The sequence below is a fragment of the Alosa sapidissima genome, chromosome 8, assembly GCF_018492685.1.
Source record: "Alosa sapidissima isolate fAloSap1 chromosome 8, fAloSap1.pri, whole genome shotgun sequence".
Lineage (NCBI taxonomy): Eukaryota > Metazoa > Chordata > Actinopteri > Clupeiformes > Clupeidae > Alosa > Alosa sapidissima.
In genome coordinates this window covers 19,371,826-19,390,141 of record NC_055964.1, presented here as the reverse complement: position 1 = coordinate 19,390,141, position 18,316 = coordinate 19,371,826, and the positions used below count along the sequence as shown (strand labels likewise).

The following is an 18,316-nucleotide window of genomic DNA, read 5'->3' as shown; positions in this document are numbered from 1 at the left end:
TCACATTCTCATTTTATTTAGCAAAAATCCTCCCATGTGCGTAATCAAGCAGTAGGCTAGGTTGTGTTTGTAATGATAAAACGTTAGAAGTGGAGACCTCTGCGAATTGTATCAACGTTCTCGACACACTGGGAATTCCAGAGGAGGTGACTGTTTTGAACGGTGAACAGTTTACCAAAAGGCACTAATTTATAGCCTATTAGCCTACAGAATGTGAATCAGGAGTGGACATGCCAGGGTCATCCAAACATCTGACTACGCAAGGGCAACCAAACCAACTTGAAGCACATCCATTACATCAAACAGTAAAAGCTCGGGGGTGCATATTGCGTGGACATGATATGCCGCTTGCCTCTTGCGTTGGAATCCGAGGGATGATCAGCGTTCTGCACTTGCACCGTGATACAAAGTAGATCAGAATCCTGCGCGGTACCACGGAGAACAGGGATACGTTAAATACAGCAGGCTATATTTTCTATAATCGTTGACATGATAGACTGCGAAGTCCATTGCTCACCAGTGGACCATGTTTTAGAAATCTCCTTCAAGGGCTACATGGATGCCGTTATTTGTTAGCGCAGAGGCAAATCACTTGACTTCAAATTCCAATATATTTAAATTCCCACCCAAAAACAATAGACAACGACACGACAAGCTGTTTCCAGGAATTCGCCTCTTGTTCTCAGGGTTCTTCATCAGCTCATTTCGCCAAGATAATGGGGTAAGTGCATTTGAATGTGTGTGGATGCAGGAATTCGATGAGCTATAGGCAGGGAGACAGGATAACATAAGATTTTGGACACACATCCTTCATGATTTCACGATGTAAAAACTCACTAAAATGTTGCATTTGGATTATGGGGACACTTTCATTCACCAGTCTTGGTTTTGTTCCTTTTAAGTAGCCCAACTCGACCTGCAGTTCAGTGTTGGTCAGAACAGTCACTTGAAATCACCTGCTGTGATATTTCTGCAGGTTTACCGAAATCAACAAACATGATTATTTCAGATCATTTCCAAAGTGAAAATACCCATGGCCCATACCTAAAATACGCGCATCGTGAAGTTAAGTTGTATTGCTGAATCTCCCAACGGAGCACATTACTACCCAATGTGGTGGATTCCCTGAATAAATGAATGGAATGTCTGTAAGGAACTGCAAGTAGGCTTACATAGGCTATCATTTTAAGATCAGCCAATTCTTTTACAACGACGAGCTATGGACGGGTTGAAATGGCAACCTTAATTGTAGACTGTTGCTTAACGTTAGGCTTGTAGTCTGACTCCTTTCTAAAAATACTACTCTTGGGTTGTAAAACGGGAACGTGTTTAGAATGCGTTAGTTCAATGTGGTGGCATGAATGGCCATGGAAAATGACTGCATTTGAAGCACTTTCCCTTTCGCACCCTTTTGCACTTGATGTCACATTCCATTTCTTAATTTCATGAGTAGGTCGGTGTTGTTCCCAATGTTCTCTGCTACATAATATGTAGCATATGCTTATATCATTGCTGGTTTCTTAAAGACGTTTGTGTATCTGTGGGAGAACAGTAGAAACTGCGAGTCAATGAGAGCTTCATGGAGGGCTTTAGGGATGTGGTAAGCCCGACGTACAAGTATTCCTGACATCTTCTAATGTAAGGCCCTCCCACGTAAGTCCAGCTGCAGACTGTCCGTAATCGAATGAACCACTTACTGCTCATATTCAGCTGCTGCCAATTCAAAGGTCAAGAGAGAAATAATTGTTTACTTTGTATAGGTCCAAGTTCCCTTATTTCCAAGTTCAAGCAGTGTATTAAAGTCTGTGTATAAAATCCCAAATAAGTCACACTCGCTGTAGCCTACATCACCACTTCACACACAGACACATATGTATTACCCCAGGAATCAGAATAGTTATTAACAATAGATTGCTGTATTATTGCGGGACACCAATTTAGCTGTTAATGACATGGTTGCTAAACAGATCTTTCTGAAATGGAATGGTCTTGCTTTTGAGTAGCTGATCTGAAGCATAAAATTGCAGTCAAGGGATTTGGTGACAGCTTTACTTCTTCCTCTCAATCATAATGACACATGTAAACCACTATTTCATATTGTTTCAGAGGCTTGGCCCTTTGATAGCCCTATGCAATTAATATTTTTTCTTGTTTTATTTGTAGTTTTATTTTTAACTACAGCTATATTGACTATATGTAAGGCACTGGTGTCTGTTTCTCACACACAACTGTTATCTCGTGGTTATGTGCGACTTTGTGTTGGCGAGTCGCGACTGCAGAGAACGGGACTTCTCAGTATTTACTCTGTGTTCAGCAGTTCCTGAAAAAAAGTGGGGTACACTAGCCCCACCCCATGCACAGATAGAAAACTCAAGACAAAACTGAGGTCCAAATTCAGGTTGTTCACACAGTGGACCAAGTTGTATTAGTGTTACATGCTGTTGGTAATTATGTTAAACAGCCCTTGTTTACTGCTTTATTCTTTATTTAGGCTTGCCATATCTTTGAATCTTCCTGTGGGTTAAGTGGTGCATTTATGAGATTCAATAAGGAAAAATGTTTGCGAAGGGGCACACAGAGCATTCTTAAGAACACTCAGCATATGTATTATTATGCTATACATATTCTATATACTCAGCACATGTATTAGGTTTTTGTTATGAATTGATTATAAAGGTTGATATATTGGGGCACTTAATGGATTTTATACTGCTGTTTAAGCTTGGCTCTTGGATCCTTGGGTGTTAAGTAGTAACATCTTTTATATAGGCCTACTGTACCAGCATCAACCGTACAGAAAATGCAATCCATTTGACTCTCTTTTAGAGGCTCTATAAGTGAAATGTTGCTAGCATATTCAACAATTCTGATGTTCAGTAGAGGGCTAAGAGAAGGTTAGAGAGAATTCCCAACAATCAGAGATAAAAACTCAACTTCAGTTTTACAGGAGTGTGTTAGGGTGAGAGTGTGTAAAGAAGAGCTTTACTTACAATGTAAATGTAATGAATTAGAAGTTACACAAGGTAAAGGATTTTGACCTGGCTTTAAGACTTTTTAAATTGTAATTATGGTAGTACTGTGCTGTACTATATTGAAAGATTTTGGGCTGGTGTCACACAGCTTTTTTGTTCTGACCATTTATGATGATGAATCTTGTAGTATAGAATAATAATAATCTTGTAACTTGTCCCAACCCATCATGTGTGTGGTTCACACCACTGTTGAACCTTCTGGAGGTGTTGTGGGCCTAATTAAGTGAAACACCGATGAAGGAAGGGGACTGCTTGATGTTGTGTAATGTTTGATAGGCTTGGTTGTTGTTTGGCCTGTGGCAGCACATGTTGTACCATGCAGGAGTACCTAGGTAACGCTGTGCCCTGCGTGTGTGACTGACACAATCCAGTTTTGCATTGTGGTTGAATCTCGCATCATGCCGTTCCTGTGTATATCTGAAAGAAAATGGATGTATAAATGGATTTTATCACATTTATACCCAAAATTGACATTTGTAATGATATTTGTAAAAATGTATATGTAATACTTTCTGTTCCCACAGACGGATGCATTAAACACTCAATCTGTATCATTTATTCAGTGTCAACACCCTCTTCTTTTTTTCCATTTTAAATATTGGTGTTCATTTGGCTAAGCCCTGTGTCAGTGCAAAAGAAAGATCCCTGAAAGTGGAACCATTTCACCCCTGATAAGCATAGCAGAACTCATCATTCCTAAGGTGTAATGGAACATGTTTCTCTGGCTATGCATTCTCTTTTATGACGTTTGGATCGAGCTTTAGCCTGAGCAAGCCAAATGCGCCCCGCCGGCTCCACGAGAGGCAGTGCCAGCACATTGTAAATGTTTGTCGAGTTGGCACATGTACACACACAAGAAATGCAAGGAAAAGGAGAACTAAGGCTGGGAGAGGTGTTCTAATTACATCAGTGGGGACTGGAGAATTTGTGCTGTATGGTAGTTGACAGTCTAAACATGTATTAGAGATTGTGGTGTGTGTTTGTGTGTGAGTGTGTGTGTGAGAGAGAGAGAGAGAGAGAGTGTGTGTGTGTGTGTGTGTGTGTGTGTGTGTGTGTGTGTGTGTGTGCTTTACACTCTGTGCTGGTCCTCTGGTCATGGGGAAGGAGTTCTCTGAGCTATAGCAGAAGTGATATATCCTCAGTGGAAAACCACTAATAATGTAATGAAGCCAGCTGCTCTTAGGCTAACTGAATTATTAGCTCAGGCACTCAAAAGTGCACCATAAGGCCATGATTGGTATCCATGCTGGTGCCAACAGGGCTTTAAGATGAAGGATGCTGGGCACTGAAACACCATGCAAATATCTCCCTGGACAAAACTGTGGGGGAAATAGGGATTTATGTGATGTGATGTGATGTGTTGACTGATGCAATGCAATTGGCTGTACTACGAAGCGAGGTCACTGGCTTTTCCAGGTAACTGGTGTAACCATCTCAAAAGAACATGCTTGATTCAGTGTTTTTACAGAGATCAGTGGTTACTCCTGAAGTTACCTGGATAATCCAGTAACCCAACTTCCTGGACAGCCCTCAGCTCTGAAGGTGTAAGGACAGGAAGAGGGACTGAATCTCTCTACAGTGTTTGATACACAACTTCCAATGTGCTCTCAATGTCCTGAGTTGTGACAGAGCAAGAATGTTTGATGCCAGATTTAGTCAAAACTTGCAAGATTTCCCCACCCACTTAAATGAAGTAGCTTTATTCCATTAATGTTTTGGTGGACAACACTGCATGTTGCACACAGTCCAATATGACCACTCAGCTGATTGTCCAGCAATGATTTGTTCTTTATTTCCTCATGAGGTGTCTGTATAAAATAACTTATAACTTATAACTTATAACTTGAATGGCCAATGTCCATTCTTAATGTGTTAAAACATCACATACCAAACTTATTTTCTAATTTGATTGATACGGAGGGTGGCCGTGGCCTACTGGTTAGCGCTTCGGACTTGTAACCGAAGGGTTGCCGGTACGAATCCCGACCAGTAGGCTCGGCTGAAGTGCCCTTGAGCAAGGCACCTAACCCCTCACTGCTCCCCGAGCACCGCTGTTGTTGCAGGCAGCTCACTGCGCCGAGATTAGTGTGTGCTTCACCTCACTGTGTGTTCACTGTGTGCTGAGTGTGTCACTAATTCACGGATTGGGATAAATGCAGAGACCAAATTTCCCTCACGGGATCAAAAGAGTATATATACTTATATACTATATATACTTGTGATGTACAGTATATTTCATGCATTTGTAGGTATTTGCAGATTAAATTTAATTCAATTGTTCAATAACACTATGGTGTATATGGTGGCTAAACTATGATTTCTGTGATCACGGTAAGGTGGACTGCGCCACCCATGCAGTATTAGATTTTTTAAAAAGGCATTTAGAACATATTTGATGATGGTGGAGGTTATTGTCCAATGTTTATAACAACATCAGTTGTATTAAATGGTTCTTAGAGTGTAGCCTGCATATTGTGAATGTGGATAATACAATGTGATTCATGTCATGATTATTTTTGAATGTTAAAAGTGCCATTGATGAATTAACTCTTTTGAGAGGTGGATAAACTCTAATAAGAGGTGGATAAACTCTATTTCTGAAATTTCAGAGGTGGATAAACTGCGTTTACTTGCGTTTAGCCTCCACTACATCCTTGGCTATTATGCCAGGACATCACATCAAGTTTAAAATGGCTGTGGTTGCTCTCTTGCAAATATCTCTGGCAAATGCTTCTGACTCAGCTTGCATATCCACAGCCACCCTGTCTTACTCTAATGGTCTCCTCCATGGACACATACTTATACAACAATCCTATATCCACCATATGAGAGTGCTATGTGAATGCACTTTGGCCAAACAAGTTCTGCTGGCTGAATGTTGAACATTTCCACAGCAGGAAATTCTAAAGCCAAGCTGATGCTGATGCTGATGCTGATGCTGTCATTGAGATTGGCCTGTCTCTCCTCCACTGCTTTTCACACAGCTCTCAGCTCTCACACAATCTGCCCTGTTTTAGCTCAAGAGAGAAAAGGTGTGAGAGAGAGAGAGAGATAACTATAGCATCCTATAATTACCTCACTATGCCATCTTAACATTCTAGCACATGCTCCTCTTTCTCTCCTGCTCACCTCTAATGCTAACGCCCCTGCAGGATGTCACCTCTACGCAATCTTAAACACAGTGGAGGGCTTCATTTAGAAGGATCTTGCAGAGACTTACAGGCATTCGCTGAGGTGGATTTAGCAGCACTTCCAGTTATACGTCTTGCCTCTTTCGCTTTTTTTGTCAGACACATGTACTAGACGTTCTTTCTGGAGGAGAGAATTCAGTTGAACAAATCTAAATAGAAAAGATGGCATAGTGATGGCCTGAGTCTATTTATTATGTGCTTAACAGACCTCTCTAATGGTGTTATTTTGTTCATAGTAAAAGGATGCTAAAATATTTAAGCGGCAGATTTGTGGGACTGTCTGTGAGATAACAGCCAGAGGGAAAAGTACTGTATGACAGATCTTTCATTGTGCCAGCATTCACTTAATATTCTGTAGTTAAAATGATTAAGACAGATATGTTCTGACTATCATGGTGAGTGAATGATTAGTACCTGAGTTAAACAAAGGACAGGTGATTTATGAAGAACACAATGCTGTTTTAGCAGACTTCATCCAAACTCACTCTTGTGCAGTGTGGTGATTTAGTGATTGCAGGCCTTCTTGTGTGCGCTGTGTGAGATAGCCTTTTTGGAACAATGTACAGCCTCACTAAACAGTTATATAATCCCCACACACCGCTGTTCCAATCACATACTATTACCAGACTTATGAATTGGGTTAATAGTTTCTATTTGCCCTATGTGGAGACTTACAAATGCAGTCATTACTGGGTATAATAGAATACCATTGTTTGTATATCCCCATGCAATTATTTATGACTATTTCTGGGCAAAAATCGCAATATCAGTAAATGAAAATACAGTCTTAGGCTTTAGGCTGAAATACTAATGCAATTATGTACCATAATTGGATGTAAATGTCAAAACATTTTGTTTCACTGGTAATAGACTGGGTTCTTTTTTCACCAAAAATACTGGCTTGACTAAACTCAGACGGTTAGGATGTACAGTGGTAAACTTTCATTCCTTTCTCCTTTGGAGAGAGCTCCTTATAGCACGAACGATCTCCCTTCATGTGCCATTACATACTAGGATCAATCTTTATGATAATCTCATTTCATCACACAAAAAGAAGCCCTCTGTCAGAAACAGCAGCCTCTTGTTCTGTGTAATCTTTCTCTCTCTCTCTCTCTCTCTCTCTCTCTCTCTCTCTCTCTCTCTCTCTCTCTCTCTCCTTCTGTCTCTTTTTGCCTTTTACCCCACAACCGCTCCCCCCACACCCCATATGGTGATTGCTGTTGAATTTTAATGTTAATTATGCAGTGCGCCTTTGATGTTTCTCTAAGATTTTCAGCCCCTCGGTGCAGCGTAAGCACTTCCCTGTCTGCTGTGTGCCTCCCTCCACTCTCTCCTTCCCTCCATCCTCCTCCTCCTCCTCCTCCCTCTCCTCCTCCCTCTCTCTTCTCTTTCACTCTCTACCTCCTCCCCCTTTTTTCTCTCACTCACTATCTGGATCCCAGTGCATCAGGCGGATTGAGGCTGATTGGGAGCATGCTTATGGAATTGAATATGGTGATTTGCCCAGGTATGGGAATTGCACACAACAAGTCCGCTCTTTTTTCCCCACGATTGCTGCTCCTGCTCCTGGAGGAGGCAGAAGCAGTGGCAGCCTCCTCCCTGCCCGCCTGCCTGACTGCCTGCCTGTCTTGATACAACATGGGGTGCAGTGCAGCTCCAACTGTATGTAGAGAGAAGAGTGTGTGTGTGTGTGTGTGTGTATGTGTGTGTGTTATTTTTTTGGCTTTTGGAGTCTAGTCTGGTTCTGGGGGAATGCATGGACTCGGCACAGATGATCTGATACCCCCCTCCCCTTACATCCCCCCTTCCGTGCTTGTGAGGGAGCCAAAGCTGCACACCCCCTCACTGTTTGTTCTCAAGGGAGCAGCGTCTGCAAATAATTGTGCTTTCATGATGCTGCATTCCCTGCCTATTAAGCCCCCACCTATTAAACTTCTCAGGTGGTGGCCAGGCAGGCGAGCAATCAACCCCCATGGGCATATTTATGAAAGTGCATGGGATGTGTGTGTGTATGTGTGTGTGTGTGTGGGGGGGGGGTGCACTGCTCACCTCTGCTCTCTGCAGAAGACATACTGCACACATGTTATGCATAGAGAAAGGGAGAAAAATGGAGCTCTATTTTTGGAGTGGTCTGTTGGTTAGTTCCAAGATGAAAAAGATGAAAAATCATCCAAATCGCTAGAAGGGAATCTGATGGAAAATAATTGTATTGCCTTTGGGTTTTTTTTTATTTTTTTGTTTTTTAATTGAGCTGTCATCCCTTTTGGGCTAAATTAAAATGAAGATATGATGCAGAAGAAGGAAACAACACTACCCATGGGATCTCAATATGTTGGGGATTAGTGTGGGCACAGTCAATGTTTTAGTGATTAAGTACAAATAGGCAGGGGGTAACAGTTGTTTTTGTTGCCTGTTGATGTTACTTAAAAGGCTTTCCACTTTATAAATGCATAATTATATGAGTCTTCTGTTTAATGCTAGGTATTCAAAGGTTTTGCATTTGTTTGAAGATTAAGATGTCCACGCATGGCCCAGAGCCTCCACTGCACAGCGTAGTGTACTGCATTTGAACTCTACTGAATTTGCTTAAAGCTCTCTGCAGCCACCAGCCATCTATGAAACCTAACCAGTACATTAGCACAATCTCTTTTCTACAGCTTTCTTCTTTTGTTTCACATATTTCTCAAGACTTTTTTCATGTAAATGAAAAAAAAAAAACAGTTTTCTTCGACTGTGCAAATGTAATAATTTTAGATGTATGTGTGTCTAAATCTTGATTGCGTGTGTGTGTGTGTGTGTGTGTGTGTGTGTGTGTGTGTGTGTGTGTGAGTGTGTGTGTGTGTGTGTGTGTGTGTGTGTGTGTGTGTACATGCTGTGTGGTATACATGTTTGTTTGTATACAAGCATATGGATTCTTTTGGCCTCCTGGCCAATCGTACACCCAGTGGGAAGGCGTGTAGGGAAAGCTCTGTCAGGGGCGGGCCTCTGGCTTGACAGGTTACTGCGATCCAAACTATAATTAGTCCGTCACCCCTCTGCGGAAACCAAAGCAGCTGACACTTCTATTTCGGCCCTTGTGGATCCAGCCCTCCTGCCACAGCGGTGTCTTTTGTGTGCAGTTCACCCACGGTGTAAATGGTGGGTGGGCTTCTGACACTGGTGCCACCTGCAAGCACCCCAGAGAGCCGCTCGAGCCAAGATGGAGGCCGGTGGAGAGATGGTGATCCAGCTTCCCGGTCACTCCGGTTCGCCGGGCAGCGGGGAGGCGGTGGTGCTGCGGCACAAGGAGGTTCACCACTTCTTCTTTGTGCCCTTCAGGGAGCAGCCGATCTACAGCACCCGCGCGCACGTCTTCCAGATCGACCCCAGCACCAAGAAGAACTGGGTGCCCACCAGCAAGCACGCTGTCACCGTCTCCTACTTCTACGACAGCACCAGGAATGTCTACAGAATCATCAGTCTGGATGGCACTAAGGTAAGAGTGAAACCTTCACTTGTTAAATATAATTCCTAACCCTGCTGCAGATTTGAGGAAAGGCTAACTCAGCACTGACCAATCACAATTTGACAGATTTTGTGGACATTTGGCTATTGTTGAGGTCACTCATGTGGTACCATTTGCTGAGGGCAGCTTGGCCTTTCTTACTCATTTGCCCCCCCCCATGGGACCACTTGGTTAGTGCAGATGGGACACTCATTGCTTCTGACTGTCATCAGCAGTGGTCAATTTGAGAATTAATCAGAGGCTGTGCACCATGCGGAGAGTGACAGATTAGAGAGAGGCTACTGACCATCATCAGCACACACACATACACACATGACACACGGCCAAAGATAGGGGCAGATGTCTGACCTGCTTTCGCTTAAAGTTCCTCTCAGGCTCGCACTGTAACCTGAAACCGAGGTCGCCGTGGTTCTCTGGTCTCCAGGCAACATCAACAGTGGCTGTACTGTAGCTAGAGAATGGCAGCTTCCGGTTGGCAGCAAAAACAGACGAAAGCAAGAAAAAGAAAACATAAGATCTACAAAGGCTATGGATGGCATTACTTTGTAGTTTGTCTTGTGAGCAATGACAAAGCGATTCTGTCTCAACCTATGATTTTCAAGCAGCCCATTGATGTGGGCTGACAGATCTCGAAAGCTTAGCCCACACACTGCACTCGAAAAGCAGCATTGCTCTATTTTACTCTGAAGAGTATCTATCATTAGTCATGTTTTCTTTTTCCAGTAGGGACTGTCCATCTCATAATTCACGCCAGAAGAAACTCCCTACCTCTGTTTTCCTGTCTTATCTGGAGAGAGCAGTGTGTGGACAGTGGTTAAAATAGCCTCTTCAGCATACCCTACTGTGTAAGGACTCCTCACCATCCCTCCCTCTCTGTCCAGGACTGAAATAAGGCTGCCACGCGATCCCACTGTGTCACTGTGCAGCCCGGGCAGAATTCTTCCAGCCTTGTCAACCCCTCTGGTTTGCTTTGGCTGTTTGACGATATGATTATCTATCTACCCAGAATCCCTGCACACAGTGGGTCAATGAACTGCCTGGTGTCCAGCCCGAGGGAGCAGTGGAGCCGAGAGCAGTGAACCCAGTGGCTATGCTTGGCCCCGGTACTTTTGTACAGTTGTAGATATGGTGTGTCTGTATTAGCAAAGGCCAGGGAATTGACACACACTCACAGCACACACATACAGACACACAGCACACACCCACGCACGTATACACCCACACACAGCACACACACACACACACACACACACACACACACACACACACACACACACACACACACACAGCACACACACACACACACACACACACACACACACACACACACACCACAGGGGAAATACATAGCCGGGCTCTTACTTTACCTCCAGTCATCTCATCTGATCCACATGAGTGGTGCTGGGGTTTTCTCTCTCTCTCTCTCTCTCCCTCTTTCTCTCTCCCTCTCTTCCTTCCTCATTGCCTGTCCTGCCGTTTCCTTCTCTTTCTAATACTCTCGCTTTTTCTCTCTCTTTATGACCCCCTCGATCGCTGTCCCTACCCTCCTCTCTGTCTCCCCTCTCTCTCTCTCTCTCTCTCTCTCTCCCTCTCTCTTTCTCTCCTTCTCTTTCTGTCCTTTCATTGTCTCTCTATTCTCTCTCTCATGATTTCTCCATCTTTATGCCCCCATCTACCCCACATCTCCATCTCTCTCTCTCCTCCTTCCACTCCCTGCACTCCACACCCTAAGACTCATGCTGGAGGGACGTTGCTAGCCCCCCCCCCCCCCCCCTTTCTCTCTCTCTCAGAGGGACTGCTGGGATGGGTTTGTGTTAACTGTGCGTTAGCTGCAGTTGAGCTGTAGCGGGCCCGAGCCCGGGCGTCTGCTTAGCATTCCAGCGGTGCAGCCGGGTGTATGCAAGAACATGAAAAAGCCTCCAAACTGTCAGCTCCTAGGGGCTGTGCTCTTGCCTGTAGGAAAAAAAAGACAAATCAGCAATAGTAAGCACTATAGCACTATTTCAGTGTATCACCAGGACTCTTGTTCAGCTCACTTTTATCCTGAAGAAGAAGGGAAAAAAACAGATCGAAGACAAATTGCTTTCCTCAGCTCTTTGCTCACTGGTTTCGTACTAAACATGGGTTTAAAATGATGCAAATGTTGCTGCAAATGATAATCTGTTGTTTTTCGTAATAACAGTTCAGTAGAAGGTGATAGATAGCGAGGGACGACATTCCTCATTGCACCGCATATTAATGCCAACAAGAGGCATGCTTGACAACACATGGCACGATTTCATTTGTTTCATTCTGTGGATGGTTAGCTGAGACAGGGACACAATCGAACACATAAACTGATGCACACCTGCCTGTACATGTGCTCAAATGTAGATGCATGCACACACGAGCACACACGCACAGACACACGTACAACAACCCAGAGAATGAGAGAGCTGTGCAAGCGTATATGTGTGTATGTGCATGTGTGTGTGTGTGTGTGTGTGTGTGTGTGCGTGTGTGTGTGTGTGTGTGTGTGTGTGTGTGTGTGAGTAGCAGCAGCCTAATGAGAGCAATCGCTCTTCCCTGCACCAGCTAAGAGGAGCGAGTGGGCGGATAGGATGGGAGGATGGAAACGGAGAGCAGCGCGGAGAGGAGAAGAGAGGAGAGGAGAGGAGAGGAGAGGAGAGGGGCTGAGCACTCTGCTTTCCCAGTGGACTGGAGGTGGTTTGTGTAACACATGAGACAGGAAGCTGAGGGAGGGAGACTAGAGTGCTTTTGTAGTTGTTGTCTCCCCCACACCCACCCCTACCTCCACACCTCCATCATTCGCCACTATCCATCCATCCCATCCGCCCACCCAGCCACCCACTCACTCTGCATCACCCTAGTTTCCTCCATCACCATATTCATATGGATATTGTGCTCCCTTTTACAATGCGGAAATATGTGGCTGTGCCACCATTGGCTGAATGGAGAAATGCAGGTGTGATATCTATCTATTTTTCTATCTATCCTTCAATCCATCCATCCATCCATTCCTCAGTCAGGGGAGGTTGATAGCCTATAATGGCATAGACTTTATGTATTTGGCACACACAAGCATTCACAAACCATTAAGGCAGCCGCTTTGTGAAAATAAGTAATCGCCCTATAACAGTGGGACGGACCAAGTTCAATTACAGGCCTTTGAAGTGCTTATGGTTGGCTACTTCTCCCCTTGATGGGTCACTCTGTTTATTTCTGTCCTGAGAGACCTACGCATGATTCATGAGCTCAGCGCCAGGGTCTGCTAATGCAGTAGCTAAAAACGAACCGCCACAACCACCATTTATGCTCCCCACACTCCAGTAGGGACCTGTGGTTGTGACTGTGTTTAAGGTCCTGCTCTTCGATTAGGAGCATCGCTTATAGGCTACGTGCGGACTGGGGAAGTGTGTGTGTGTGTGTGTGTGTGTGGACCAGCATGCACTGCTGATGATTTATGCCTTCTGAGTCACGTTGTCACTGGGGAGTCTTGTTGGTGTATTGGCTTGGTGAGGATGAGATTAGTGGACTCCCGCACACACACACACTGACCAGTTCATGACACCACTAACACTATACACTCTGTGTGCTGCTGCTGCCTGAGAGCGAGGTTGTTTGGTCATCACAGGCCATCCCTGTAAGACCAGGGCCAGGGAGAGGTGTTTGTCTTTGTCTAATTTGTCCCTAAATCACATGAAAATGTGAATATACTGCTTGTTTTTTTTACTCTTTGTAGCTGAAGTGCTGCTTCTCTGACAGAGATGTTGTACCTTATACGCAGTGCAGATTCTTCAGTTAGACAGTATAAGTATACTCTTTTGATCCTGTGAGGGAAATTTGGTCTCTGCATTTATCCCAATCCGTGAATTAGTGAAACACGCTCAGCACACAGTGAAGTGAAGCACACACTAATCCCGGCGCAGTGAGCTGCATGCAACAACAGCGGCACTCGGGGAGCAGTGAGGGGTTAGGTGCCTTGCTCAAGGGCACTTCAGCTGTTCCTACTGGTCGGCAACCCTCCGTTTACAAGTCCGAAGCGCTAACCAGTAGGCCACGGCTACCCCAAACAGTAACAGTCTGAAGGCCTTCATTTCACAGTGAGCGGTCTTTTCTCTAGGGAATAAGACTTTAAGTACATTCAACCTATTCATGCAACTACAGTGTGCATATCACCAAAGCCAATTTCCATGCGGCTCATGTTCCTCTTCTTCTGGGTGATGAACTAAAACAATAATATGAACATTTCTAAGTGGACATGCAGAACCCTCTTAATACCAGAGATACAGTGTTATACCATACAAATGTTACTGTTGCAGGTATCGTTACACCTCACTCCAATATGCAGTATTTCGTTACCACCTGACAATGTCATGTGCGGTTGTTTCTCTCTCCCTAGGCAATAATAAACAGCACTATCACCCCAAACATGACTTTCACCAAGACGTCACAGAAGTTTGGCCAGTGGGCCGACAGCCGCGCCAACACAGTTTACGGTCTGGGCTTCTCCTCCGAGCGCCACCTGACAAAGGTGGGTGGAACTCTCTCTCTTTCCCTCTCTCTCTTTCTTTCTCTCTCTCTTTTTTGTTTTCTGTCTCTCTCTTTCTTATTTTTTCTCTCATTCTTTTCTTTTCTGCTTTATTTGTCATGAAGTTTATTTTGTCTCTCTCTTTCTTCTCTTTCTCTCTCCGTCTCTGCCTTTCCTTCTGCTTTCCACTGCCTGTCTCTAGGTTTTTTGCCTGTCCGTTCCTTCTTTCTCTCTCTGTATCCCCCTCCCCCTTTCTCTCTGTCCTCCCTCCCATCCCTCTTTGTCTCTCCGTTCTGGAGCTGGGGAACACCTACACACTGTGGTCTAATGAGGAGCTGTACAGTCATCACTGAGTGGGTGGCTGGTCGGCATGGTGTGGTGCTCTCCTCTCTTCTCTCCTCCTCCTCTTCTCTCTCTCTGTCTCTCTCCATCTTTCTCCCTCCTCTTCATTCCTCTTCTCTCTCTTCTCCCCCTTTCTCCTCTCTTCTCTCTCTCTCTCTCTCTCGCTCTCTCTCTCTCTCTCTCTCTTTCTCTCTCTCTCTCTCACTCTCTCTATCCCTCCCCTGCTGTATTATGATGAAGCTCTGTCGTGAATCGGGGGTGGGGAGAAGCAGGGCTGAGCACATCCGCCTCTCACTGAGCCCTTATACAAGATGCACACAAATACACACACACACACACACACACACACACACACACACACACACACACACACACACACACACACACACACACACAGCTTCTCTGATTCTCTCTTCATCTCTTTCTCCCTCTCTTGTTCTGTCTCTGTTTCTCTCTCTTCCTGTTTCTCTCTATTTATATTTGTATACAGTATATTGTCCTCTCTATACTGTCTATATTGCTTAATATATCATTCACTCTGTTAGTATCTCTGCCTCTGTCATCCCCTCAATTCTTTCTCTTCCTTCTTCCCCCCTCTCTCTCTCTCTCTCTCTCTCTCTCTCTCTATCTTCTCTCTCTCACTCTCGCTCTCTTACTGTCTGCTTTGCATGTTCCAGTCCAGTCACTCTTCCTGCTCTCCATTGCAGACAATTTTTTTCCCATTTTACCCTCTCAGCCTTTCTTAGCTGGTCATGTCAGTGAGGTGCGAGTACTCTAGTACTGCAGTCGTCAAGGTGTTCTCACACATGTCCATACACACACACACACACACACACACACACACACACACACACACACACACACACTTATATTTGTGAACATATAGAATGGTGTAGACCATCTTTATTCATCTTGAGTCTTTGTAATTCAGTTAACAACATAAATGCAATAATACATTCACAGGGCAATTACTGTAATAGGCTACTGCTCTAAGATCTAAATTAAAATGTTACGTACATATAGTCTAATGATATGGGAAAATTGGATTGCATTACTGTATCACTACCCATCACAGGCACAAGCTGTCGGCAACTGTCAGGGATTACTTGTGCATTTTTCACGGCTTAGCCTGGGTTTCCTCTGCTTGCTTGGCATATTGCCATACCAGGCACCGATTTTTCTCTCTCCTTGGTGCTGTGGTGGAGGTTCACTCCCTAGGCACCCCACGCCTCCACAAACACCTCCGGAAGTGGAGAAGTCGCTGGGTCTTTTCACTGCAACCACGACAGGGCTGTTTTCGTGACCTGCTCGGCCCCTTCAGAGATAAGCGTAGCGAGAAATCTGAACCTACCCACTCTGTCAACTGTACACCTCCTGAGTTTGAGATATTATGTTGTACAGTATATACTAATGGTGTACATACTTGCCTATTACATTATAAATGTCTATTGACTTTACATTACTAATGTCCAATGCACCGCTCCATTATCTAATTCCTTAAGCAAATAGAGTTTCATGGGCAATGCAATTCTGCTCAGACAGGCTAGAAAGGCTGGAAACATTCAAAGGCATCATATTGAAATTATAACTGTGATTGTTTTTTTTCTCTCTCTCACTCCATCCTCTAACTGCGCTACAGCACTACAGGAGGACAGACAGGAGGAATGTGATTAGCTTTGATTTCTGGAGAATGAGGAGAGGGTGTCTCTTACTCCCTGTACTCCCCAGTGACTTGACAAATGCAGGGCTGTTATGTAATTATGGAGAGAGCTGTTTAAGTGTATTAGAGGGGTGAACGGAGAGAGAGAAAGAGAGGGAGAGGGGGGTTATGGACCCTTTCAAGAGAGTTCCATTATCAGCATCATAGTTGGCCCCACAAGACTTCCTTTTGAACATTCCATGTGTTATCTTAATGCAGAGGAAGTAGATTGGGGCCCAAATAGAATGTTCAAGCATTGTTTTTGTTTTTATTGTTGAAAGGGTCTATACCCATGATATGTGTGCCATTAGCAGTAGGCTGAACACCTCACACTGAAGTGGGGAACCTCTATGGTCTGAACATGACCCACAGCCTTTGCCTTTTTCATTGCACCCTGTGTATGTAATGCGTGTGACTGTCAACGTCTTTGCTAGTTAGGTATGCAAATGCTAGGAAATGCTAACATTATACATTAAGCATTTCTCATGGATGAGCTTTGACATTTAAAATGCAATATTACTCTATATTGGATCCTTTACGCACCATTTCAACCTGGCGGTTATTGATTATTGCTTACGTATTCCCATTCACAATTTCACGGGGTATGGAGGTAAATGGATTTCTAATGGTGGCTTTAGCCCTGTGTGTAGTGGTATTGATTATGTCAACTTCCAGTTCGCAGATAAATTTGCCGAGTATAAGGAGGCGGCGCGGCTAGCTAAGGAGAAGTCCTTAGAGAAGATGGATCTGGCCAGCTCGCCCTCTCAGGTAGGCTGGACACACAGTGGACACTACTCATTTCAATTGATATACCCTGTCTGTTTAAACAGTGTTGTGGAAACATTTTGGAATGACTGCTCCATTTTTGATGTGGAGTGTGATCAGGCGAAGAGAGGAAATACTTGAACTTCATGATAGAAGTGGTCATCTGAGTGATCCATATTTGAATTGGACAGACAAACCTTAGCTGGACCGCTTTGTAAATGTTTATTTCGTTAATGTTTGGGCAATTTTTGAACATGTTCTCTTCTGTCTGCGGTGTCAGGAATCAGCGCCAGGAGAAATACAGTCACCTCTGACCCCTGAGAGCGTGAACGGCACCGGCGACGACGCGGCCATGTCACCCCAAGACGTCCCCACCCCCATCACCGAGTCACTGCCAGAGCCGTTACCGATCACACAGTCTTTCACACACAGGTAAACAGACCCAACTCAGTCTCGCTCCTGTAGTTTGTAACGCACACCCCAAAGTGCCGTGCTCTCTTATCAGACAGTAAGACAAATTGTCTCTTCCTCAGGCCATGTGCTGTGCACTTGTCCACATCTTACATTTTCTAAGTCTGGTTTCACTGTGAAAACCACTTCTTTTATGACTCAGTGTTTACTGGCCCTGTCATGCAAAAGTTTGGCCACAAAAATAACCAACATTCCCCATAGCACTTACTGAGTAATACTCCACATCTACATGTTAACAGTGTAAATGTGTGTGTGTGTAATTGTTATAGCCTTTACGAGGAGTAGTTATTTTTATGGTACATAATTGCCATGTACCGTAATATGCCCAAATTAAATGACCAGGCTAATGCTAAGCTCAGATACAGTATATTCTCCCAAAGTGGATAGTGCGAGAACTGAGAGGATAAATGTATAACAATAATAAGAATGGCAAGTTCACTTAAGTGTCACCTTCAACTAGTGACCTTCAACTAGTGACATCAACTAGTGCAAAGCATATTTTCAAGGGTAAAACTCATGGTAGTTAATATTCATGCAGTGTAATTCATGTTAGACTGATTGATTTCAAGCACAAACTGATCTCAACAGTGCTCAGTGATGCTGTGTAATGTTCTGTTTGAACAGCTCTTCTTTTACTTCATTGTTCAAATGCAAAAAAGTCAAGGACACACCCACATTTTTGAAAAATGAAAATCTGACAGTCCAACAAAGGGTGCTAATAAGACACATACTTAAAATTCTGTTCAATCAGTCAAAGGGACTGTTTGCTTTGTCGTGCTG

General features: G+C 44.1%; 1 protein-coding gene across 2 annotated transcripts in view; it reads left to right on the top strand.

Moving 5' to 3' along the window:
- Positions 1 to 26: 26 nt before the first annotated feature.
- Positions 27 to 18,316, top strand: part of homer1b (homer scaffold protein 1b) — a 28,161-nt gene continuing 9,871 nt past the window's right edge. The window contains exons 1-5 of one of the 2 annotated variants that reach the window (XM_042100390.1): positions 27 to 721; positions 9,542 to 9,698; positions 14,131 to 14,262; positions 16,976 to 17,068; positions 17,346 to 17,497. In XM_042100390.1, coding sequence (XP_041956324.1) covers positions 717 to 721; positions 9,542 to 9,698; positions 14,131 to 14,262; positions 16,976 to 17,068; positions 17,346 to 17,497 — 539 coding nt within the window. In that variant the 5' untranslated portion in view covers positions 27 to 716. Of the gene's footprint in view, positions 722 to 9,316; positions 9,699 to 14,130; positions 14,263 to 16,975; positions 17,069 to 17,345; positions 17,498 to 18,316 lie in introns of those variants that run through there. The other variant, XM_042100389.1, reaches the window with a different exon arrangement.